This window comes from Emydura macquarii, unplaced genomic scaffold (assembly GCF_026122565.2).
Source record: "Emydura macquarii macquarii isolate MOO-44397 ecotype Brisbane River unplaced genomic scaffold, CSIRO-AGI_Emac_v2 contig_968, whole genome shotgun sequence".
NCBI lineage: Eukaryota > Metazoa > Chordata > Testudines > Chelidae > Emydura > Emydura macquarii.
Window position 1 is genome coordinate 11,525,666 of NW_027131105.1, and position 27,511 is coordinate 11,553,176.

The 27,511-nt window shown below is 36.8% G+C and overlaps 1 protein-coding gene across 5 annotated transcripts in view; it reads right to left on the minus strand.

The window, feature by feature from the left end:
• Nucleotides 1-2,358: 2,358 nt before the first annotated feature.
• ARHGEF3 (Rho guanine nucleotide exchange factor 3) overlaps nt 2,359-27,511 on the minus strand; it is a 245,429-nt gene continuing 220,276 nt past the window's right edge. For 4 of the 5 annotated variants that reach the window (XM_067544199.1, XM_067544200.1, XM_067544201.1 and 1 more), the window contains 7 exons: nt 24,363-24,425; nt 23,933-24,029; nt 23,771-23,847; nt 15,444-15,701; nt 10,790-10,960; nt 5,900-6,086; nt 2,359-4,779 (listed from right to left, as the gene is read on the minus strand). In XM_067544199.1, the coding sequence (XP_067400300.1) occupies nt 4,433-4,779; nt 5,900-6,086; nt 10,790-10,960; nt 15,444-15,701; nt 23,771-23,847; nt 23,933-24,029; nt 24,363-24,425 (1,200 nt within the window). In that variant the 3' untranslated portion in view covers nt 2,359-4,432. The remainder of the gene's footprint in view (nt 4,780-5,899; nt 6,087-10,789; nt 10,961-15,443; nt 15,702-23,770; nt 23,848-23,932; nt 24,030-24,362; nt 24,426-27,511) is intronic. The other variant, XM_067544203.1, reaches the window with a different exon arrangement.

Below are 27,511 nucleotides of genomic sequence, written 5' to 3' on the forward strand. Positions count from 1 at the left end.
AATTATTACTGTTACTGATGCTGAGGATATGAGTTATGAATTTCTGTACCTTTACACATTACATGGACTCTCCTTACGATTTTACCTTCAGAAATGACTAATTTTATTTGAAAAGAAAGATTAAATAAAAACCCTTAATTTAACTTAAATAAAAACAAAACTTACACACGACCTAGCAGTTTTCTCGAATAGATTTGTAGTAGCAAAGGCTAAAACTTGAAATTCCTTCTATTGAAATATTTTAAGCTTGATTTCTTCAAAATTGTGTACAAAATGTTTTAAGTAATCAAACCAGCTCTAAAAAAAATTAAATGTATTCCCAGCAGATGGCAGCAACATACTATTGAGGAATTTAAAATATATTAATTTGTAAAATACCCTTATTATGCATTAGAGACTTCTCTAGATTAATTACAGACTGCATTTATGGAGAATAATAATTTTATATTTAGATAGCGCTGTTCATTTTAGGGGATCCCAAATCATAGAGAGAGAAAATTACATCTTATCCTGAAAAGGCACCATGCTTTGGGATCAAATGTAGTGATGCTTTAGAACTGGAAGTGAAAAATAATGTATTTGGTTAAAAATGCAGCGTAAATTTAGATAGGCATAAAACACTTAACCACAACATCTTCGTCCAATTTTAACTTGGTTAACACTTTTGAATGTAATAGCTTACAATCTCATTTAGCCATTTACTTCATTTCTGGCCATTCTGATGTCTCACATTATACAAACATGGAACACATTAACAAATGTAGATGGCATTATTGTATTTCCTGGATTAAAAGTGTGTGTTTATTTTTAAAAAGGCTGTGAGCCCTCCTGGGCTTTAATCAGTCCCTTTGTTTTCCCCTTGTTAGTAACAGTCACTGCACACCATTGCTAGATGGCAGCATAAAAAAAACCCAAAGTCTCTATGGTCCCCTTATTAGTAGAACTTGCTGCACTCCACAGGGTAGCAGCATAGGGGAAACCCAGGTCTGCCCTCTGCTGTGTTTCTGAGTCCTAGGAATCCTAAATAACAAGGCCATCACTATATTTAATCCAACTCCTGAGAGGTGGTAGCTAGATCATAGAAAGAATTCTTCTGTCACCCTACTACTGTCTCCAGCAGGGGCTAGGTCAGTGTACCTGTCTCTCAGGTGTGGATTTTTCACATCCTTGGGTGACATAGCTTTGCCAATATATGTTTTCCATGTAGACCATCCCTTAGTCACCTGACACTGTCACTCATCTCCTCCTTCTGCGGGGGGGGGGGGGGGGGTGTTAATTCATGTTTGTAAAGTGTTTTGAAAACAGTAAGCACTATGGCCCAGATTCAAAGCACAGCACTGAAGCATGAGCTCAACTTAATCTTTCATTCAGTTACTTCTGAATATCTCTACCTTTATAAATATGAGAAAGGAGTGTTCTGATTCAGTTGTTGATCCAAATTAAACTTTTCACTATGATCCAACTCCTTTTGTGGTCAGAGGTGGTGGTGACAATGTTTGGGTGTCTTGAACTCCTACTACAGTAGAATTTCAGAGATAAGAACCTCAAGGTTATGAACTGACCAGTCAATCACACATCTCATTTGGAACCAAAGTATGCAATCAGACAGCAGCAGAGACTTAAAAATTAAAAAAAAAAAAAAAAAGGGGGGGCAAATAAAGTACAGCACTGTGTTAAACTACTAAAAAAAGGGAAAGTTTAAAAAAAATTTGACAAGGTAAGGAAACTCTGCTTGTTTCATTTAAATTAAGATAATTTAAAGCAGCATTTTTCTTCTGCATAGTAAAGTTTCTAAAGGGTATTAAGTCAGTATTCAGTTGTAAACTTTTGAAAGAACAACCATAATGTTTTATTCAGAATTAAACATCTTCTGTTCCTGAGGTGTTTGTAACTCTGAGGTTCTACTTTACTTGAACTGAGACAGTATATACCTGTCTCATCTGTTTCAGGTTGCATGCAGATTCAGGAAGAGAACTTTATTATATACTCCTCATGTTTGGAAGGTTGCCATCACAACCATAATGTTTAGCAAGGCCTTTTTTAAAAAAGTGAGAGTTTGGATTCTGTGGCACAGTTCTGCAGCACAGAATCAATTTCATGCAAATTCCATAGCTATGGAATCAAACACCACAAAATTTTAATGCTTATACTAGTAGAGTCTGCTTAACTTTGGCCTGAGTTTGACCCTCTGTGCTGAGTTTGGAAAAAAATTTCCAGCCCGAATGACCCAGTTTAACCAGAACCAAACTGTAAACTTTGCTTAGATATGGTAAATACTGTTGAAAGCCTTATGTAGATTTAGCCATAGTGAACTCCTTGGATAATAAGCAATCAAAACAATTAAAAACCAAAATAGTTTAATGTAATTTATTTGAAATGCTTCCAGAAAAGTTTAAGGCCATTATACACAAATATTTCAACACATACATTCTCTCCTCTTTTCCATAAGTCAGTGTTTTACATGCTTTTTGGCCAACAGTTGTCATATCAAAAGTTCATAGCTTAATATGCCTTCTATTTTTTTCCTTCTATAAAATGTTCCCTTTTCCTATTTTTCTTCACTGGCATGCTCAAACATTCAACTCTAAAAATGAAGCGGTTTAAATACATTACAAACCTGCAATAGAAAAAAAATTCACAATGTTTTAAAAACTATAAATACAGAAATATGTTCTACAGGGTAAAAATGACCACAGTATTTTTTTTTTTAAAGTAACATACCTTGTGTTTTATATTGATTATCTTGCCACACAGATTCCTTTAATGCACTTCATGATGTGCAAAGTCAATGACATTTTATTTACTGCTTTCTTTCTGTAAACTTCTAAAACACATGGAACAAACATTTGGCAATAATTTAGCAGTTTTACTACTTGTTCTGGTGTGCATCTAATTTGCACAAGTCATCCTGAATTTTTATAATATGAATTTACATGAGCCTTGACAAGGACACACATTTTGTAGCTTACTTGGCATTATTTTCTTCACTGAGACATAAAAGATGAACCAAGAATTCCTAAAATAGGCTGTTGCAGTGTTTTAGACTACATTTTAAACTGATTGAGCTGTCTCTCATCATAATGAGTCAGGCCAATTGTAGACTTAATTAAGTCAGCCACCAGAAAACACAGCAGTGGTTCCAATTACAGCATGTTAGATGCAGCAAACATTTTAAAAACTATACTTGACAAAAATATAAAAGATATGATATTTCCTAAATGAAAATCAATTCCCTTTTTTATTTAAATGTTCTCTACTGTCTCCTAAGGGGTGTTTGTACAGCACCATTGATACATTTACACAAAATCCCTGTGATGTTTTAACTTTAGTTTAGTGGTGCTTAAAAGTAACAGTAAGTCAGGTCAGTGGAGTGCAAAATGCTAGAGGGCCTGGTTCAATGATCTTATGCTTTTTAGATTCTTCCTGTCCTAGTCAGGATAATACAGAGCATACGTGGCACGGCAAGCAAATACCCAACATTCGCAGCATGACAAAGCCCTCACTGGGATGATTTCGTTGGGGTTGGTCCTGCTTTGAGCAGGGAACTGGACTAGAGGTCCATTCCATTCAAACCCTAATCTTCTGTAGTTCTATGATTTAATCTGAATATTCAGTGTTAGCAATGGACTTTTCTTTTGGTTAATTTTAGTATTATGTGCTCCGATAAATAAACCACGAACACTACACTAACCCTTTTAATTGACCAGTCCACTATGTTGGCTTGCTGGATCGTCATACAGTGCTTCCTACTTTAATAAAATTAATCTCTAAACAGTCACTGTTGACATGCCCTACTCTCTACATTTCCTGTTGATTTACCACCACCATAGCTACTTACCTTATGCCAAGATATTTTTGTAGACATTTGCCTTTTTGAAAAATTTGAATGCCATTCCTAATTAAATACACACTTCAGTACCCCTCTTAAGACCCAATACAATGTCTATGTCATCAGGTCAAATAGAACCCTGTAAAAATCATGGAGAGAGTCCTTACCTAATATACATATAAACAGTAGTTTAAACAGAGGCGACATGTCCCCCCAATTTCTGCCAGGGTTTATATGCCCTACCCTGAACCCTGCAGCATACCACCAGAACCTTTAAACTGTGCCCCCCCCCACTATCAACAGTTACACATCGTCAGAATTTAGAGATTCTTTCTACCAGCAGGACAATGAAAATAACTGGTCAAGTACCTTTTCTTTCACCCAGATGTTTATGGAAATATCACAGGATATGAGTTGTAACAGATTCCAGCTTACACAGATTGACAGTTACAGTACTACACTCAAAGGTACAAATACAAAAAAGACTGTTGACATTGTCACAAAAAAGTGTTAAAAAGTGCTTTTCCAAACTGCTCCATTTATGGAATGCAAATACTGTACAGGGTAAGACACAGGTTTACTTCCATGAAGTGTAAGTTTCCATCAAATGTTGGTTTCTATCTGTTTATTGTTCTCACAAGAGTTTATCTGTTCCATGCGTTCACAATCAATGCTGACTTCACTAGTGTCCATGCTACAGTCTGACTCATTGTCTGATTGGTCCATTTGCTCGAGCCTGCCTTCTCCCTGTGGTACCCTGCTCCCATTTGGAGATATTAGGAAATGTCCTTCTGAATCCAATGTTCCAGCCTCTCCTTCACACAGAACTGTTTCTTTGGCCTGTCGGATACAGTTAAGCCACTGTTGTTTGTTGAAGGAGTCATTGGCTTGTAGTGAGTGGGACTGGCTTTGTGATCCACTTTTGAAGCTGATTCTAAAGAAGTTTTTGACTGAAAAACAAAATGTGCCTTGATTGCTTTGGGTGTATGCATTTTTAATAAGTGAATACAATAAAATAATACAACACTACCAAATCCTTAGACTTACTGGGTTGCTTCCCCAGGGCTAGGTTAAAAACCAGAGAATAACGAGAGCAGAGGGAAAACCCAAGGACCTTATGTAGCTTCTTCCTCTATAGGGCAGTGGGGGCAACCCTAAACGCTACTGGAGTTGCTAAAATTTTCAGGTTTGGTAGGTTAATTAGTTTAGAGTTCAGCCAATCTAGTGATTGTGCTTCACGTTCTACAAGTATAAAACCAACCACCAATGCCTAAACTGGTTGACTTCTAGGCCAGTTTACCATTTCAAGCTTGGAACCTTCAGCAGCTCAGTAGAATTAAAGCTGCCCCCAGAACCCTGTAGAACTTCTCTAGCTAGCCCTTGGCTATTACGAACTTGCAGAGTTGTGAAATTTCACTTTTGCTCGCTATAGCGCAGCCAGGACTACTGGTTCCTTTGGCAGCTTGGGCCACCTCTTCTCCGCAACCCACAGCATCAGTCACAAAAAGCTTTAAAAATAATTTCTCAAAGGGTTAAAAGGTGGTTTGTAATGGAACCCTGGTTTATCATAGGCACTGAGTCTGCAAATGCTGAACATGCTGAACTTTAGTCCTGTTGACTTTAAAAGGATGACTCACATGCTTAACATTACGCACATGCATAAGTATTTGCAGGATCACAACCTTAACTATGGAGTAGCAGCCAATGCCTCTATAATGAGATGAAGATTCACACTAGATAAAGTTTGTCATAAGGTTTCTAAAGAGGTTACAAAATTTCAAAATATATTCTGCGGAAACTGCTTATAAGTTCTTGTTTTGGAGCTGCATTCTACTCCCTTTTACATTTCCCAACGCAGTAAAGGGGGGGAGGGGAAGAGGAGAAGAAAGTGAGGGGGATCAATAGAGTGGATTTTTAAAATAGACATGCAGAGTCTTGCATTATAACAGTTTGAAAGAAAGGTTAAATTTTGGACCTACAGTGCTGCTTTAAATGAAGGGTGTTTCAAAGTTATATCTATTTCCTACAAACTAATGATAAAGTATTCAAATCAAAAAAGTGTATTCATACTTCTCTCATTGTTGCTAAATGCACCACGGATTGATCCACCCAATCGCACCTCTCCATCCTGCAAGTCTTCCAGAACAAGATCCTTCACTGGGATTGGTTGCCTGTATAGTTGGTAGCAGAGTTGTTCATTATGGGTAATAGCTCGGGTAATCACCAGCACTTCTTGGAACAGGAAGACATGCAGTTTCTGTTAAAGCATAAAAGGAAAATTAATTCATTTAAAAAAAAGTCACTGAACAAAGTTTACTTTAACTGCAATATACTACATCTCTGTGTTCTTTTAACAATATATATTAGGTTTTGGTTCCCCTTACTTAGGCAAATAAACCCTAAATTTGTTCACATAACCCTCACTGGGACACTCTTCCCTTTCTTCTATATGAATGTGGTTGGTGACCTAATATAGTGTAAATATTCATATCCACAGGTAATTTATGTAAACTAAGAAGAAAACAAAAAATGCTTTTCCATCCCTGTACCCAATGTTTTTAGGCAGTGATCCTAAAACATCTTACATAACATGGGCCTTATTTGTAACAGAAATGAAATGTTATGCTTGAGGCTTCACAACTGTCTCAGTTGCAGAACTGAACTAGCATGAATCTGTCTACCCTTGGTGGGAATCCCACGTCCCAGCTACTATATAGTGAAACAATGATGGTATGTCTGAGATACTTAGTCTGTTTTTCTTTAGGAAACCCTCACTGTCAAGATTTTCCTTTTACTCACAGTGAACAATTTCTCTCATTCTTAAATACAAACTCTGTACCATTTTCTTGCTACTCTTCTATTCTGTCTTCCAAGCACAGCTCCTGATTGTACAAACACTTAAGCACATACATAACTTTACGTCCATGAGTAGTTCCTTTTGACTTCAAAGGGGCTTCTCAGGGGGATAAAGTTATACACATGTGTAAATGCTTGCAGGGTTGGGGTCCCAGCACTTTGTTTGGTCCCTTACTCTGCTGTTAGTTAGCATTTGCATCCACAGCTCTTCCTGCCATAATGTGTTGAAAAGCATATCGGTTTCTTATTGAGATGTGGCAGTTGCAGAAGCTGGGCAGATCATCACTTGACCATTAATGTGTTCTGCAAGAACCCTCTTTTCACAAGAATTAATATATGATAGATAGGAAATCTGTCTGGGACAAAAGTCTGAGGTAATGATAAGCACAGTTGTGTGTATTCAGAAAGATGATTGTTTTCTGTTTTAATGTGTTTTGGGCAAACATTCCAATTTATAGTTTAAAAAATACTAGAATATAGCTTTTTTTTTTTTTTTTTAATTTGGCCACTTAAAATCTCATTAAATTCAAACTACAGTAGTCATTCTTTCTATTATGGTTTCAGTATGTGACACTACCAACATTTATTTGATCTTAGAAACAATGAAGTGAACAATTTTGAGAGCCTTCTAAATTCCAAGTTTTGTTTCAACCAGTCTATTTGGTCTGATTTTCAGAGGTGACAAGCACTCATAGGTCTGACTGATTACATAAGTAACTACAAGAGCCCATCACAATTTAAATGAGTTTCATATTTTGTATAAAAGTCAATAAGCTGTATAAGAAAGGGGAAAAGACTAATTTTTACTTTTAGGGGCTAAGCAACAAACATTGAGTTATGAATAGTCAGATACGTTTTTTCAAAAGAAGAAACTCAAATTTTAACAATTAAATATGCATTTTGCAAACCTGAAAAATAATTAAATATCTAGTACTGCTTTACTACTGTGCTAATTAAAGTAATTCAAGGGAATTATACCCTAGCCTCTCCATAGGCCAAAGAAAACCAGAGTAAATTACAACTACTAAGAAAAATGATCAGTGACTTCCTCTTGGCTGCCTTCATGATAACTGTATATCTGAAGTTATAATAAACCTGGCAGAACAAGACCTCTGACATCTTTACCCCTCCATCCCAGCTTCCAGGAATTGCTGATCAATCTGTGCCATTAGAACTACATCCCATTGTTATAAAAGGTTTTCTATTTGCATAAGTTTGGTTAATGGAATAGATACATCTTGATTTTCACATTGCTTCAGAAGAGGATTATTTTTATTTATTTGTAAATGGGAAGTCATGTTTATCCGGTTTTTGTTCAACTAAACATTTTTTCTTCTGTAAAACGATTGAGACCAAGTGTACCTACTAATCTTTCATGCACCTTTTATCTGAAAATTGTAAGCTTAACTTGTGAAAGTTAGAGATACTGCAAAGTACTAGAGATTGTACATACTATGAATTTCATCGATACTTCTCAGAATACTCTCTCTGTCCCACGATTAAGTAAACAAACTTTTATTAAATCAGAGTATAGGCAATTTGGAAATATACACGTCTCTTACTAGTTAAAGCTGTAACAATTGGGGATGAAATATTACTGCTGCTTACTCCAAATTCCTGATAAAAGCTTGCAATCAACTTAATAGATACATTTAGTAAACAGCTATGTGTTTGCTATAACATAAAGCAGTTTGCACTGTTTAAACTCTTTGTAGGCTCTGAACAAATTAACCTCTACACCCTACTGAAATGTGCCAGATCAGGGGATTATACCAAGGATGAGTAGCTTTACAATCTAGCAATGATACCACTGGAATTGAGTTGGTTGAGGCCTCTAAGCAATCTCTTGTCCCAGTTGACCCTACCCCAGCCACTCTGTGGGTTGTACTCAGTGGTTATGAGCCCCCTGCAAAGTGAGGAGTTTGCACCAGTAAGCCTCATCCTGAAGCAGACTTTTCATGGTCAAGATTAAGCTCTATAGGGCAGGGATTGGCTTTACTTTACTTTTCTATACCGTGTCTAGCACAATGGAGTTCTGATATTTGTGCTACTATAAGAAAACTGCCACCACGACAGGAGCTTGTGGCAGGTATTCTTCTGGTTTCCCAGGGAATGAGCGAGGCCCCATAGATATACACAATGGGCCACATTCATTGATGACAAGTGATGGTGAAAATTATGTCAGGTGTAGGCCAGTCAAAAGAATATGCATAAACTGTAAAGTAATGCAGCTTGTTTTTAGGGCATGTCTACACTGCTGCAGCGGCATCAATTGAGTGGGGCTGTGTTGACGCGCTCAGATGATGGGACACAACTCTCCCATTGACTGAATTAGTCCACCTCCCCGAAGGGTAGCATAGATGGGAGAGTGTCTCCTGTCGACGCAGCGTCGGGAAGATACGGCGCTGCGTAGACGTAAGTATGTCGACGTGAGATATGCATCTCATGTTGACCCAGCGCAGCAGCGTAGACCAGGCCTAACTTGGCATTCTGTGACTCTGCAAAATGAGTAATACACATACCATAAGAACAGGAGAGAGATACAGCAGGAAGACTTAATAGCAGTTTATAAATGAAGCTGAGCCCTCCTGCTTCATCTTACACCTTTTCATTAGTTGCTATTCTTGCCCCACACACAGTCTTCTGCATCCTCAGTATGTCAATTAAACTTACATACTAACACCTGCTAAATTTCAACAGTTCTAATAAATGACTGAAGATATACTGACTTGATTAACGCTAAACTTTGGCATTTCTGAACTACCCTATGCAGGTCCTTAGCTGAAGACTTAAATTATAGATGTAAATATTTGAGGGTGAATTACACCCCCCAAGAGCAGATTCTAGTACATGTAACTATACTACCTCCCTCTCCCCCATTATATCCTGCATATTTTAGACTACCAGTAAAATACATGCACATGAAGACAGACTAGACAGAATACACACACACATCATAGCAATTTAGCCATATTTATAGGTGAATTATACTCCAGGAGACACACATACACACTATAATTCTTCCTGTGCATGCAGCTGGCAGTAATCTAAAATGTATACGTTTTAATGGTTAATATTTATCAAGTTAGGATGTTTTCAGTTGCACATTTTTATTTATTAGATTTACAGACTTTTTTGTAGCACAATCAATGTAGAAAAACTTCTGCATAGACACAAACTAAACCATGTTACTTTTGACAGATTAAAGTGACTGTCTATCTGGTTATAAATTCACGGTGAAAAGCTATAGTGTAGACAGAGCTCAGAGCAATCTGTTACATGTTAACTTACTATGGGTGGCTGCATTTCAGAGACCCACATCTAGTATGCAGTCAAGAAGAGCTAGATTTAAGCAGTTTATAATGCAATGCATGGAAATTAATTAATTGTGTTTAGAATGTTAAATTCATACCTTGCATATGACCATTTAAGACTAAAGCTATTTGCAAGCTGATTAAAAACACACATACTTGAAATGTAATTAAAATAGTTGGATCCCATTTTTGCATTATTTCAAGGATACAAGCAAAAAGTTCCACAAAACTTGACAATCTTTCTTCCTAGTTCAAGAGACTTAAGCAAATTTGGTTTAAATATTTGGCTAATAAGTACTGCATACCTTTTCTACAGTAAATATAAAAAGATATCTGCAATTTCCTTTTTCTTTTAAAGGAAATCAGTTATCCCTAGCCGGTCAAGTGGCAATTCTCCCACAGCCTTCCTTGCAAAACACAAATGCTCCATGATTGGGGCCACCATTTCATATTTCCACAACTAGGAAACTTGATCCTTTTCCCATTGACTTTAATGACAGTAGGATCAAGTCAAATCTCTCTTACAAATAGATGTCACTGTGGCAGTCCAGATGAGTGAGCCATTTCCTAGGAATTTAAATACAGTGGAACTCACCCATGTTCCTAAATGCCTCTATGGAGAAACAGAATCCCATAGAAGAGGATCCTGTATAACCCACTGTTCCCAACCTTTTTTCTCTCTTTCAAAATTGAACAGATGCAGTATCTTCTCTACCTCAACTTGTAACACAATAGCACTGAAGATACGTTATCTTAAAGTATATTGTGATAAAAAATATTTCCTCCTTACCGCTCCCCTGTTGTTCTTTAGTTCACCGTGACAACACACCACACGTGAATTATCAATCAGTGAGTCCTTCTGGCCTTCTTCAAGATAAATGAGTCTCTCTTTGTAATATTGGCACTCAGATTCACCCGTCTTTACATTGATTTCTGCCACTATACCCTGAATGATATTTATCTATGGAAAAAGAACAAAAGAGGAATGAAAATACATAAACTTCTGACAGGCATTTCACACACATTCTTAATTGTAAGAAGGTGATAAGAGGAAAACAGTCATTTTAGTTTACCACCTATTAGGATGATCTTTGGAAGGTTGCAAGTGTGTAAGGTATGACTGTGAGAGCCAGAATGGAGCAGATGACAATGTGTGCAGGCACTTTCGTTTGGCTTGTGGTTGTTTCTAACACTTTGGCTCTTTGAAATCTGAAGCTTGCTTCTTGATATCAGCCCTAAATGTTTAGAATAAAGGTAAATAGGCACTGTGTGTGCAGGCACTTTCGTTTGGCTTGTGGTTGTTTCTAACACTTTGCCTCTTTGAAATATGAAGCTTGCTTCTTGGTATCATCCCTAAATGTTTAGAATGAAGGTAAACAGATTTAAACTGTGAAACCAAATGCATTTTTTATTCAACTAAAATGTATTTGTATGTATATACACACATACACTATGTACATTCATGGTTGTACCAAATAAACAGCCTATATTTATATTTAATTTATATAATATAGAAATCACATTCAGACCCTTCTATTTTGTACCAAACAACATACAGCAGAATAATTAAGGCCTTGATCCTGCAACACTTGTGCATAACTTTATTCACGTGAATATTTGTATTGACTTAAATGAGACTTTACACAAGTAACATTATACTTGAGCATGTATGTTTGCAGGATCAGGATTATGAGTAATTATTCTGTTACTATGTGGGCAGTATAATAAAAACAATAATACTGTCACTTATATATCACCTTTCATCAGAGAATCTCCAAGTGCTTTACAAGTGTGCTATTTATTATCCAAATTATACAAATGGAGAAACTGAGTTCGGGAAGGCTGTGTGTTGCACAAAGTCACATAAAAAAGAGACTGGCAGTCAGGAATAAATTAATTTCTTCCCACTCAGCAGCATATCTAGCTGATTAGAAAAGGTGACTAAATAATATTACTAATAAAATATTAGACTGGCTTTTCTCACTGAATTTGTGTCAGTTATGAAAATTACACTAGGTAAGGGAATAAAGGTAAATTGTATTTTATTGTTCTGATACTTCCATGGTCTATCAGTTAAAAATCTAATTGCAATTATTTTGTCTACACTTGTGGGAGTTGAAAAATACTAGGTAGACAAAGATCCCAAGGAAGCCATAAACTAATCAAATTTATGTTGAGGCTTAGAGCTCAAACAACCGATATATATATATCATATCAGACAGTTTCAGATACATTATCCTTTAAAATTTTTTAGATCAGCAGTCATTATACCCTTATACAACTTGATCTCTGTGAAATACAAAGACTAGTAATACACAGGGTCAGTAACTATAATATCAAATGAAATATGAAAATGGTGCTGGATAGGTCTCTGGAATTTAGTGACTATGTCTTTTCAGATACTAATGAAACTGCATCATTTTCAAATTAAATCTGTCTGCTGAAGTCTAATCTTTGAACTTTCATCAATGTTGAATAAGAAGAGATTTTACAGAGAGCTTAGGTTTTTGTTACTGCCTCACAACTACTATCTTATAATCATTACACTTCTGTACAGCAAAAGGACCTTCTACATATTTGATTACAATCCTAATTTCAAGTACATTAAGATAAGGGCTCACACAGACCATACTTTTTTTGCTCCATAATTACCATTGGTTGTCACAACAATGAAATACAACACTAATTTTCTAGTGTTGTTTTTGTGGGCTTTTTTTAAAGTACATTCTACCACCCTCAGAAATTTGAGGTTTTTTTCTTCACAATTGACAAAAGTAGTATCTTCCACAACACTATATTAAATCTCTCTCTACAAACGTAGTTTTACACTTATCTATTTATGATATCTTTGACATGCAGTCTGGTTCTGTCATTTTTCCAACTAACAGCTTCAAGTTGTTTCTGTTTTATGAGGTAATAACCATGTCCTTCCTGGGCTAAATAAATTCTGAGGTCAAAGCTGAGGAGTTCATTAACACAGTATTATCTACATTAAAAGGATACATTCACATTATTATATCATTGAAATGTGTCCCCTCACTTTTTCCTGTGTTCTACACTCTCCAGGGATTAGCTGTTGTCCTGAGAACTCCCCAGCCAAACAAACACGTTTATGCTACCTAAATTTCTGATACAGTCCTTACCCAGTCACCTCACCCCTATCCAAAATCTAATTTCTCTCTTCACCCCTTAAGGTTTAGATCTAACTTCCAACCCTCACTACAAACAATCCCTTTTAAAATGTAATTGTATTCACTGTCTGGTGAGAGATGTGATGGCAGTGTGGGAAGGGGATTAGAAATTCAGGTGGCCATGGTTCTTTTAGATAGAAATGAGCTAATAGTGAAGAAAGTTTTCAGTCAAATTAAAAAATACATTTTAAGACTGTATTCACAACCATTTGCATTTTCTGTGAACATTCAAGCACAAGTATCACTGGCCCGAATACTTGCAAAAAGCAAATTTTAAGCTCAAATACTTGAATATGTCAAAACAAAATTTCAGTTTATTAAGAAGTCACACTATGTTGGTGAGTTTCATTCAACCAGAGGCAGAAATGGACATCAAACACAATGCAGATACTGAAGTTCAACTATTCACAACATGTGGGGAAAGTGTTCTGTGAGAAAATGCACTAATAAATTTGAGTATTTAGCAAGTAGCTTGTAAACAGTTCTTAGAAGATGCAATAATCAGTAAGTAAATTTGTTATTAATTATTCATCCTGCTTAAGTTATGGGCATGCAGATGGGGAGATCTAAGGGCTGTAGCCAACTGGAACAGAGAAATTTTACCACTCATTCCAGGGTAACTGGTAAATAATCATACAGTCATTGTGCAAATCCCTTTGAACAGATTGGCTGAAAGCCATATGTAGCCAGTCAGAATCCATAGATGTGCATAATGTATGGTTATTTTTCAAGATTCTTTCCCAGATTAAGTATCAAGTCCAACAGGAATATACAGGGGTTAACTGGCAGATCACATTTCCAGATGGGATGACAAATTTATCTTATAAACCTAACAGTGCGAGGAGTTAACATTTAGTAATCCCTTGTCCCTAATTTAACTTGGCAACTGTATATTTGTGAAATACATCATTTCAAAGATAAACAATACTTTGATTAAACAGATTACTGCCAAACTATATGAAGTTACTGTAATACCAAGAAAAATTATCCTGATTACATATTGTTAAAACAGCTACCAAATATCATTCCTGGAAAGGAAGCATTTTGGAATGAGAAAGTATTTTACAAGACACTGTCTGGAAACAAAACAAACACTTGAAATAAAGAATCAGAACTGTTTAAGTAATTAGTTTTTGATTTAAAGAGACATTTATGGGGGGAAAAGCATACTAATTTTAAAGCATGTAGATTAAAACTTAAAACTGCATGTAAACTCCATATAGGCAGGCTTTAACTTCTGCACCATGGCTGATCAATTTTACATTAAATAATGCTGGGCAAGGCATTTGGGGAATGAATAGCACTGTGATAGCAAATGTGTACTCTGTAATGTTTAGTGAAATGTTGTATTGTCAAAAAAATAGCTCCTGAATTTCTCAGCAAGTAATTTAAAATCTACAAGCTCTACTTACAACTAAGGCTAATAATAAATTGTGGTAATGATAGAACTTTTAATTAAATGTAGTTCCATTTAATTTGTAATAATTATGCCTGGGCTGTTAAAAAATAACTGCAAATGATTTAAAATGGTTTCTTTCAAACAATTCTTCACATGATACCTCTTACTGATGTGCTGTGTTCATAAACCCTTCCACCTGCTCCCAAAGGTCGGGGACAGAAGTCTGTCAAATTCATCTCACTTCCTTGGTCTTTATTTCATACCACACACACAATAATCAGAATAAAACATGGAAAAGAGGCCAACTCAAATCATACCTTTTTCAGTATGATTTCTAGGGGTTTCTGGGTATGGAGATTGTTCAGGTAATCAAGCTGGCTGAACAGGAGTGCTTCCACACACCCTAAAAGCTGGGGGTGAGGTGACACTGAGGGGGGGAGTCTCCACACTGGGACTTCATAAGCCTGCATGGAAGGCCACCTTAAGAAAAGACAATCAAGAGATGTCCAGAGAATGGGCTGCATATTAGTATTTAGAGCGTGATCCAAAGTCATTGAAGTTACTGGGAGTCTTTCCATTGATTTCAATGTCCTCTGGATTAGCCCTTACATTGATGCAGTGGCTCCAGCACCCCAGTGCCACTGGCATGGAGAAGCTGAAACTGCTATTTTGTGGAGAAAATGATCTACCCTTTCTGGATGTCATTTTAACAGCCGTATGGGCTAATTACATTTTCAGAAAATCTTTATATATTTAGACACTCCGTACATTAGTTTAGAATTAGCTTTATGGAGCACCCTTCACAGTTGAAGGATAAATGCTATACAATTTGTTACAAAAAAAAAACAACTTACAGCTTCTTCAAGATGCTGTTGATCTGGGTGATCATTTGGTGTATGCCTCAAAATTTCTCTGAGCAGCAGTGGGTATTTCACTAGACGACTTCTTGGGATGTCAAGGAAATTCCAAAGGTCCAGTTTGCGGCTGAAAGGAGACTCTAAGCAGCGCTGTAGGAAGTCTTGCACTCTGTGATCCTGTTTCTTGTGGTCCAATAAAGCTTTGGCTGCTACTTGATTACTGCAGTAGCTATCATATGAATTTAAGCAAGGCAACTGAGGAAACAGAAAAATGTATTTTGAAACTATAATCTGTAAAACTGAAAGCAGAAGCAGAACAGCAGTATGCTGTACAAAATATCCTCTGTGCTTCAGGTATTTTAAAACTGATTTAGAAGTCTCTCTCCTTGCTGTTGAACCCTTGCTCATTGGTGTTAATGGGAGTTAGATAAGATTTACAAGGTATACCTTCTCCTGATTACTAAGTTTCCCCTGCGGCAAGATAAATTATCCTACACAGTTATTCCTGTAAATCATTAGATAAGGCAGAAATTAAGTACTTGGAGTTTGGATTTGGTCATTATACTGCACTAACTTATAATTTTACAAATTCTTCTTTTGTACATAGTCCTCACCATTGTTCTTTCACCAACCCTGAATTCCTTAAGTATTAATTCAGCAAGTTCTGTTGGGGAATTTCCCCAATGAAAAGGGCTCTTGGAGTAGCAGCTGGTGGAAAGAGGCTCTGACAGCCTGATTTTTGTGGAGACACTACCGGTGAGCCAGAGAGAACCAGGAGAGGAAGAGGAAGTACAATGCCTTTGTATTTAACCTCTGGGCTTTCCAATGCTGTGGGTTCCCCCTCAGTCCTCCCAAGTAGTCCTCCCGACCTGGACGTTACTTACTGCAACATTTCCTACACCACCTGGACTTCTGTTGGAGATTTCCCCAACCAACTATTAACCAGACTTACTCATGATTAAAAAGATCACTGCCAAATGTGACCAGTTGTGAAGATTTGTGTAACAAAAATATACAATGATAGTGTTTTGTACATTTTTGTAACACTGTAGCATTTCCATTGGAACAAAGGAATTCCATCCTGTGGTCCATCTAAGTTCGGTTTCCTGTCACCAGATGTTTCAGGAGAAGATACAAGATACCCCACAGTAGGTAGATATGGGATAATCTCCTTGCCATAAAGGTCTCACCTTAACCTCTATTAGAGATTGGCATAAGTCTTGAAGCATTTGGTTTTCTATCACTTTTAAAAAATCTTTTAGAATTAACTTTTGATATTGTTATCCATATAAATGCCCAATCCTGCTTTGAATCTTGGTCAAGTCTTGACCTCAGTAGCATCCGATAGCAATACATTTCACAGTCTGTTTGGAAGTTGTGAGAAAAAATAATTACTTTTATCAGTTTTGAATTTGCTGCTTTTCAATTTAATTGTTCTTGTGTTAGGAGACATGAACAACTTGAAACTCCCAATCTGCCTTCTTTATATCATCCATTATTATGCATTATCATTTCCCCCTTATTAGTCTCCATTCTAAAGTTATTCTTTTTAACATTTTTATTCTTTTTTTCCCCCCAGTCCCTAATAATCCTCATTGCCTTCTTCTGAATCCCCTCTAATTCTGCAATATCCTTTTCGAAATGGGTTGACCAATACTGCACATGTTATATAAGGTGGTGAATCATTGCATTCATATTATAAATTACATTTTTTATATTATTCTACATCTCATTCCATATGCATCCTAACATTTTGTTTGCTTTTTTGGCCACAGCAGCACATTGAGCAGAGATGTTTAATTGAGCTGTCCACAAAAATGCTCAGGTCTGTTTCCTGAATTGATACTGTTAAATTTAGAAACCTGTAAAGGAATAGTTAATTTTTTCTCCCTCTTATGTGCATTATTTTGCATTTCTCAACACTTAAATTTAATCTATCATGTTTATCTGGTTTGGTTAGGTTCCTCTGAATTTTTATACGGTCTTCTCTGGACTTGACTAACCTGTGTGTGTGTCATCTGCAGCTTTTGGCACCTGATTGTTCAATTCTTTTTCCAGATCATTAGTTTATTAAAGCAATGCCAGTCCTAACATAGAACCATGAAGCACACACTGTTAACCTTTTGTGAAAAGGGATTATTAATTCCTACTCTTTATCTTTTCTCTCTAAGATAGTTTTTGATTTATGATAATACTTACACTCTCCCCATGATAACTTTTTTAATAGCCTTTTGCGTGGGTTTGTGAAAATTCAGTTAAATTATGCCAACTAGTTCTCCTTTATCTACTATTTTGAAACTACTTTATAATAGATTAATGAGGCATGATTTTACTTTGGAGAAACCATGCTCCCTATTGTATCAGAATTTTCGAAGTGTTTTATTTTCAACCAATTTACCAAGTACATATTTGAGGCTTACTGGTTCTAAGTCCCTGGATCACCCCCTAGAACAATTTTAAATACAGGGAGATCATCTCCTGCCCTTAAAACACTCTGGTATAGTAGCTGGTTTTTATTAGAAAAGATAGATTTGTTGTTAAACTGCTCAGTGACTTTATTCTTAAACTCCATCAGAACACTTGGATGTATATCATTTGGGCCTGATGACTCATTGCTTTTTAATTTAGCATTTTGTCCCAGCACCTCCTCTTCTGACACTTAATGTCATGGTTCAGCGCTATCTGCATCTTTGACCCCTTAAGTGCAGGCCCTAGGCTAGAGTGGAATTCTTTCATTCTCCCACTCCTCAGACTGGGTTCCTGGGATGCAGCAACACATTTATCAACCACAATTACTCAACAGGCCTGATTTGATTTGGCTGCCAAATTTGTGCTTTAAGTAAAAAAACTGCTGATAATATTTTCTCCACTTTCTTTGTTTTCCTTCAAGCCAAAGGACAGTGTTCCCTGACAAGTTCTATCAGTTACATTCCATAAAAACAAAATCATAGACACTAAATTTAAGTACTATTTATTCCTTTCCTTCTCATCTCAGGTGATATTAGATTAAGCTTTACAAGTAAAATGGGGTGCTGACAACTTTTAGTACTAATAAATTAAACAAAAAGTACCAAAATTAACTCCACCCTAATTTGTGTGCATTTAAAAAAAATATCTTTAAAGAATACTCTTTCTGCACACTGCTGACTAAAAATGAGTCAATATGTATCAGATGGGTTAAATTTTACACACAATAGAAAAAGCTACTCTCGGTGTGTAATAAAATCATAATTGTACTTCTAAAGTTTTAACATTTCATTGCTGATATTTTACCTCATGATTCTCACTGAAAATAAGCAGATTGAAGCAGCTGAAAACAAAACTGAAATAACTTGTTTATATTTTTATACTTTTTACTTCAAAAACCCATTAAGGCATTTTTACAATTCCTAAAGAAAATCATGATAAAATGTATTTTGAAAGTTCACAAAAGCTATAATTTTCTTCATGTTAATTTTAAGTATGATAAACAATCATCATTTGAAAATGTTATTGGCTAATTTATACTTTAACTCACAAGTATTTAAACAATGGCCTAACTTGAAGCCTGTAAGTAGTCCCTTAGAAGTCAATAGTACTACTCTCATAACTAAAGTTAGGAATGTACTTAAGAACCTTGCTGAACTGCTACCTGAAGGAGGATTTAGTTAAACCACTAACCTTTGATTAGGAGACAACTAAATCGCTTTATTAAGTATACATTACACTTAAACATTAAAAAATATCCTTGTTCAACTTTTCTGAGAAAATTCTAGTTTACTTACTTTCCTGAGTTGTAATTTATATTTTGAAATTAATTACAATTGTCCATGAGTCATTGCTATTTTAGGTTCCAGTTCCTCTTTTTCAAAACCCTGGAAATGCCAGAGTATTTCCATTACAAAGAAAGGAATTAGCAGTAAGTAGTGGACGCAAAACTAACTAAATGCCTGAGCACATCCCTGTCCATTCACCACCGGTTAAATTTGTTACTATGCTGCCCAACTGCCAAAGTAACCAACTCCTATAATCCTGTTTTCTTGTTCCTTCTGCATATTCTGAATAACTATCTTTGTTTCTTCAAGATGAACTTGCTGTGATGGTGGCAACTTAAAAATAATCTGTTGAGCAAAAGCTACCTTTTACAAAACAATATAACTAAAGCATATTTTATAGCGAAAAAAATATTAAAAAGAGCAGTTCTCTAAAATATTTTAGTAAATTAAATGTATACAAAAAACAAACAAGTTTGTATATACCTGTTTAAGGCAAAGAAATTTTAGGAGGTAAAAACAAATCAAGGTACAAAGTAATTGGTGGTCTGTGTTTTGGGTTTTTTTGGTTTTGTTTTTTAAATATATTGTCCATTATTTGGAGAACCAGGATAATTTGATAGTCTTCCTCCTGTATAATATGTACTATAATTACAGAAATAATACAAAATAAAATGATGCAACACCAGAAAAGGAAAAGTAATATTTTGAGGCATGATTTTCAAAACTGCATGTGCTAGTTATGCACACATAAATGTGAATTTCATTATAATGGAATGTCCAGACAATTTGTGTGCCCAGTCTTGGAAACTTCACTTTTTGGTTTGCATGTCTGACCACACACAGGGTAAATATCAAACCCACGATTCTAACTTGTGTAGGGTGATTAATTATAATTTATTTGTGGCTTCACTACAATACTCCAGAACTAAGTGATCATTCTAAACAAATTAGAATAAAAACATTTTAGTTTTTCACTGTATGGTGTTTCTTCCATTCCTAATGAATTAATATTTCATCTAAAAATTCAATTGCTATTTTTCACATTGGGTAGTTAATCATTTTGAGTGTATCCTAATAACTTGTGTCCAGTGTAAAATTTTTAAATGGTTTCATTCTTTCAACAAGTAAACAGTATGTGTTGTGTCCATCGCCCCTTCACTCACCTAAATTCAAGTTAAATTGCTGGAAATTAAAAACAATTGAAAATTCATTTAACTAAACAGTGGAAAATAGCCACATTATTAAAAAAAACAACAACAATGGCTCAGTGAAGAAAAATAATTGCTCATCCATTTACAGGCTTTCAAGATATGAAGTAAGTGATTCATTTGAGATCAAAAGAAATAAATAGGGTCACCCTCATCTCAAAGGGTTTCTTGTCTAAAGGGCCTTTTCACTTTTTCCTTTTGGATATAAATATTTCATAGACAAAACAGGTTTTAATATTTTCCATTCAAAAGCTTCTAAGATGTTCATTTTGTTCTGTTAAGACTACCAGAATCCAATCAAGTTACATTTCTTAGTCCACAGTTTCGACTAACACAAAGACATCTGCAGTTAAGGGAGAGATGTTCAACAGCTTACAGGCATGATAAATAAGGGAGTTCTTATATACCTCTTGTAATAACAAGGCAGCTATTTCATGTTAGCACCTTTGTAAGCTGCAAGTGCATGTTTGATGTGTGAATGATCTCAAATTTAAACATGAAACTTCTCTATATCATATAGATAGAACTACTGCTTTATTTACATGAGATTTGTTTACATTTTGGAATAAATTAAATTATGTTCCCCATTTTAAAAGCAAACCTTAATGCTAGATGTATTTAAAAACAAAATGGCTTTTTAGTGTAAGATGAGGAGCATTAGTTGTTTGTTCTGGATATAGGATAAAATTTGCATAGCATGATTTTGGCTTCTAAGTCACTTAAGTGCTTAGGAAAAAATTATCCACAGTTTTAAGAGAAACAGTCAAGTTACCCAAGCTAAAAAATTAAGTCAATCAAAAAATGGCTGGGACTTTTATAGACTATTTTTTGAATTCCATTACTACTGAATTCAGACTACTGTGACCATTATATGTACACATATAGACACAAACGTTCTCCATAACCAAAACTGTATGCCACCTATTGATGAAGAAGCTTTAAAAGGTTGAGTACTCTGGTTTGGGGAAGTGTCCAAAAGTCTCAAATGTTTACCATAAGCTTTTCTCAACCTCTTTGGCCTAAACAAAATCTTGTTGAGAACGAAAGCTAATTTATTATTCGGGTACTTGTTGGTTCCCTCTGTGTATAATACAGTCTTGGTTATGTAAAATCTTTTTTTTTCTTTTTTTTTTTTTGGGGGGGGGGAGGTTGTAGGGGGGAGGCAGGGCAGAGAAGCACCTGAAAACTTTGAACAATCAATAATTTGATAACCAGGGGGACTACTTCAGCATTGAAGTCTGCATCAAGGAAAGCCCAAGAGACCTTCAAAGTCTGCTGAGCTGCATACCTCAGTTACAGACAGCTGAGAGGCTTAATAAAGGTACCACAGGATTAGAATGCTTAGGCGTGGATCCACAATGGGACCAAACTTTTGGACACCTGGAAAATCAGAGGACCAACACTGCAATCTTCAAAGCCTGAGTTAAGCACCCAGGTGAGAAATAGATGCCAAAGAATGCAATCCACAAAACCCATCATATAGGCAAGGTGCTGCCTACATTAACCAATAGGAGATGCTGATGCTGGGGGTATATATAAAGCTCCTCCCCTTGCAGATAGGCACTCCTTTCTGTTTGCAGCCACAACTAGGAACCCCTCTCCTGGAGTCAGGTGGATTAGGTATATAGTTTTTTCTTGTGAGAAGGAGTTAGATACCTTCCTCATTCCACACAAAATGGCTGGAGGAGGAGAAGGTGGTGGTGGTGCTGCCCACTTATAACTTTTAGTCTAGTGGTTAGAACACTTAACCAGGATGTGGGAGACCCAGGTTCAATTCACCCCTCTGCATGAAAAGAAGAAAAGAAATGAAAAGGGGGACTCCCACGTCTCAGGAGAGTGCCAGAATTACCAAACTATGGGATATACTAATGTGGGGCTCCCTCATTTGTCATACTGAAGCTCTTCCACAGCATATAAAGAAAGAGTCATTGGAACAGGGGACTGGACCCTGGGTCTCCCACAATCGAGGTGGTTGCCCTAACCACTGGACGAGAGAGTTATTCTCTGTCTCTGGCCCAGTGACTAAGTATTTATAAGCAGTGGAACAGCTTCAACAGGAGAGACTGAGGGAGCCCCATATCAGAATATCCCATAGCTCAGTGGTTACAGTACTCTGCTAAGAGGTAGGACAGCCCTGTTCAAATCCACTCCCTCCATCAGGCAGAGGGGGGAATTGAACCTGGGTCTTCCACAACCCAGGTGAATACATGGATAGCACTCCCACCACCAGTTTTGACTGGGATCCGATCCAGTTGGCAGCCTCTGAGCACACCTGCCAGATTGGGTTCCAAGGGTGAGATAGGTGCTCTTCTGCCTGTCTTTCCCCCAGTTCATGGATCACATTGGGGTGTAGGTAGGAGATAGGCATCCCAACATCTAAAAGAAGGCAGCAGTGTGCATCCCCAGAGGCAGGAATGCAAGTGTCTAGAGATCTTTTAACCTGAAAATTTAGGCACTGAGTTAGTTTAGAAAATTACAGAGTTAGGCGGCACCCCAGTGGGGATTGTGTGGCTCACAGTGAGCCTAAAACTGGGACTTAGGTGCCTAAGTATCTTTGTGGATCTGGGCCTCTGGCATTTTAGTGGTACCTCAGCTAAAGAGCTTTATATTTATACATGAATATGCATCAACTCTTGTAAAATCAAATTACCTCCAACCATATTTGGACAAACTGAAGTTTGAATACAAAACAAAACAAAAATATTTTAAATAATTATTTTACTCCAAGAAAACCATAGTATATTTTTGTCACTAACCAACAGTCATTAACTAGTTTCATTACACACACACACACACACACACACACACACAAACACACAGACGCACACATTTCTGACTCTTAATACCCCAGTGTTTTGAAAAGGAGTGTCAAATATCTTCCACTGGCTATTCCCTTGAAACTGGAAGACCTATTTTCTGCTGATTATAAAATCACTTTCTTTATACTATAGAACAAACTGTCCATCTCTCTAAATCCTTACAAAAGAAATGTTTTGGATCTTTCCATATAAACATGGGGTCAGATCTTCAGGTGATATAAATCAGCATAGAGCTACTCTGGCACATGCTTTTTATTTAAAGTCATGCTTTTAACACTGTTTATTGCTAAAACAACTAGGGCTTTAAAATCACATCATCTTCTAAATGTTAAATGACAAGTCAGATAATTTCAGGAGAATGTTCCTTTAGTTGATTGTACTGCAATTCTTATTAGCCAACTGTCCCTTTAAAAATTATTTAAGACTTGAAACACACTTTTTGAAGAGATATTGAATATGAAAGATAAATGGTCTGATAAAAGATACAAACCAATGAAACAGTTACAAATTAACTTCAAATTTGGTTAAAAAGTCTGCCTTACCCAGGCCACAAGGATATGACCAACATGTTCAGTAGATCCATCAGGTTTCCTGACCTCCTGAAGCCGCCTAAGAAGATCTGATCAAAATAAAGAAAAACTCACTTTTTGAACAGGCTGAGTATAAATGACTGTAGAATCATAATTCATTGAACAGAGTTGTACCTTCATGTAGCGGGATTAGAGAGTCCAGTGTTCCAAAAATTTGGTTTAACTCTTGCTCTGTCATTATGGAGAGTTTAAGCATGGGGTCATGATAAGCCTGCAAAAACAAGCAAGCATTAGCAAATATTTGATATCTAAGAAATTAGACGTAGCACTTAAATCCTTCCGTAACTCAAAAGAGGCTGATGGTGTTTTACTCAAATTTCCACAAGCACACATTGTGTTGGATACCAATTAGAAAAAACTCAGCCCCAAAGTTGAATGTTTAAGAATGTAAAAACAGGGATTGTAGTAGTTGTTTTTCAACCTTAAACTAGATGGCAGTTGCTACTATTGAAGCTACTATAAAAATGTGGGTTTTATTTAAAAGGCAAAAAAACAAAACAAAAAAAACAAAAACAGGTTTTGAATCATGTATTTATATAAATACCTTTTTTGCTAACTTCAAGTCTTCTATCAAGTCTTCTTCTCCCTGGGAAAGTTCAAAGATAGCCTGTAAAAAAGGACATAATAATACATTTTTTATTTAAATTGTTCTAAACTTTAAAAGTTGCTGTTATATTTTGGACAGCTGTATTAGTGCACAGCTACATTTCCTTGCTAAATCTAGTTGAAGAAATAAATATAGATTTAATATTATATCTATAAAACACCTATTTGTTAAGCATTACTTTTAAAGATATGTTCTTGCAAGACTTCTCATAAACCATTTCTTGTCTGAAAAACAGAAGTACAGTTTTTGGTTTGACATATGTTTCCAAACCAGAAGGCTATCTTATGTATCATGTTATTTTGATGTAACTGAACTGTATTACTATTTTTGGTAAAATAATTGCTGTTTATACAGCTAATTATGAGAGAGTTTTGTGGTTTTTTTAAAAACACATTTAGCAAAAAGTTTCAGACTGTCTAATGGTACACATTTTGGGGTGCCTTTAAATGTATAGTTTTTATTTGGCATAGGTTTTTTTTTTCTTTGAAGGAAATGCAGAGCTCTTTGGGACTTTTTCCTCATGCTAATCACTTCTTATGAAGTGAGTTTTGCATTTTATTATTAGAAATAGCTAGCCAAATAATGTTGTGCACGCCTCCAATACAGTACCTTACCACAGTGTTCAATTAACTTAAATGATATGATCTGATTCTTACCAGGCATATTAAAGTTAAGTTATAAGATTCATATATTCTGGGGATAGAGTATTAGTGCAAAAAGTATGAATACGAACTATTCTGTTCACAAAATATGTTTGTCAACTTATATCACTAAAAATCAGGATACAAAAAATATTTTAGAAGTTTTGCGTTTTATAGTCCATGAGGGCAGAGATTTAGCTGATGTAAATTGTCGCAGCTCAACAATTTTCACCATTTGATGATCTGCCCCAACGTTGTTGGTTAACTGGCATTGTCACAGAAGGACCACTACAGCTACAAGCAGGCCCACCACAGTTCTGGGCCCCAGGGCAGAACAGTTAATGGCCCTCCCCCCCCCCAGAATGTATGGCTGAGGTCCAAGTGAGCGTCCGCCATAAGTTTTTACTTATTTATTATATGCCATGCAGGTTCCCAGGTGGCTGAGGAGGTGGAATCTGCTACTCAGCTTCCTGGGTCCCTTGGACTCCCCAGGGAGATTACTGATGAACCAGGAAGCTGAGTAGCAGATATCCCTCAGCCACCTAGGAACCTACATGGTGCCTAATAAATAAGCTCGGTTCAGGAGAGGGGCAAAGAGCATGAGCAGCGGAGGCCTCAGGAGAAGTGGGTGGTGTGAAGGAAAGGTGGATACATATCTATCCTTCCCAGGGGCCCAGCAATTTAAGGGCTCAGGTGGATGGAAGTTGCCCCCCTTACCTCCCTGGCCAGCAGACCTGGCCATAAGGCTACAGCAGCTTCTGCAGAGCAGTTCCACTGCCACTGCATGGCTTGAAAGAAAGCATTCCTTCCCTATACAAATGTGCTTTCTTTCATTTCTGGTTGGGCTAGGAAACTCGGTCCTTTCCTGGCAAAAGATAACCTAACCAATGTGATTCACACCTTTGTCACCTTCCAGGTGCACTACAGCAATACATTATTCCTGGGCGTGAAGCCTTCAGTACTTAGGAAATTCCAGCTGGTACATAATGCTGCAGCACGTTTCCTCAGCAACACTGGTTACAGCAACACATCAAACCTGTCCTCTGCTCCCGATGCTGGCTTCTCATAGAATAGTGAATTAAGTTCAATGGCCTGCACTCAGGCAATTTAAGGCCCTGTCTACACTTAAAAAATAAATCAACCTAATACAGGTCAATTTACAGCCACTGCTGTAATTACAACAGTGCCTGATGTCCACACTGCCCTCTTTGGGTCGTGGAGTATGTCCTCACCAGGAGCACTTCCACCAACCTAAGGGACAGCATGGGGAGCTGAGAGCCCCATCTCTCAGCTCCATATGGGCTACCCTTCCACTCCCTGGTCCGAACCTGGGAAGCCGCAGGGGACTTCTCCCCTTCCCTTTCCCTGCCAGGAGCCAAGGAAAGCAGCACGGGGCTTCTCTGTTCACTGCTCTCCTCCAGAACAGGCAGTCATGTCAATTTCACAGCTAACTATGTAAATTGATATGGCTGCCCATTCCAGAGGAGAGCAGGGAATAGAAAAGCCCCTTCTGGAAAGGACCCAGAGGCAAGCGACAAAGATGATCAAAGAGATGGAATACAAGCCCAATGAGCAAAGGCTGAAGGAACTGGGTACATTTAGTTTGGAAAAGAGGAGATTAGGGGGGACATAGAAGATAGAGGTCTTCAAATACTTGAAAGACTGCCATAAAAAGATGGAGAAAGGTTATTCTCTTTTGCCACAGAGGGTAGGACAAGAGGCAATGCTTTCAAATTACAGCACAGCAGATTTAGATTAAATTTTAAGAAAAGCTTTCTAAGTGTAAGAACAGTAGGACAATGGAACAATGCCTAGAGAAGTCATGGAAGCTCCTTCACTGGAGGTTTTTAAAAAGTGGCTGGATACCTGTCTGTCTTGGATGGTTTAGATACAAGAAATCCTACATCTTTGCATAGGGTTAGACTAGATGACCCTTGTGGTCCCTTCTAACTCTATGATTCTATGAGTCTATGAATCCAGGAGGTTCAGGAGTTTGAAAATCATGTTTGAATTGTACCACAATGTACATAGTACCCAGTACTGTAAAGATTATCTAAGGGGTAGTCCCCTCATTTCTTTATGGCCCCCCCAGACAGTTCCTCATTTGTAAATATTTGCAGCGGGCAACTAGTAGAAATCTATAATTGGACCTTCCCCCCCTTTCCTCCAAGAAGTTTATATTTTCCTAAACATCTGATACTCTGGGTTAATCAGTCTGACACATGACAGTTATCTTCCTGACAGTGAGAGAAATGCAGAACTTTACAACGAAACTGTTCACTAGAGAAGGACAGCTTTCATTTTCGACAAAGGTTCTGTAAGAGCACAGCCAGCATAGGCTGTGTAGGGTGATGTCCTTGAATCAACTTTTTCTCTAGATGTTCTGGCAATATTTCCCTCTCCAGACTGCGATGCCCACTTTGGGATTGTTGCTGTCTGGCTGCA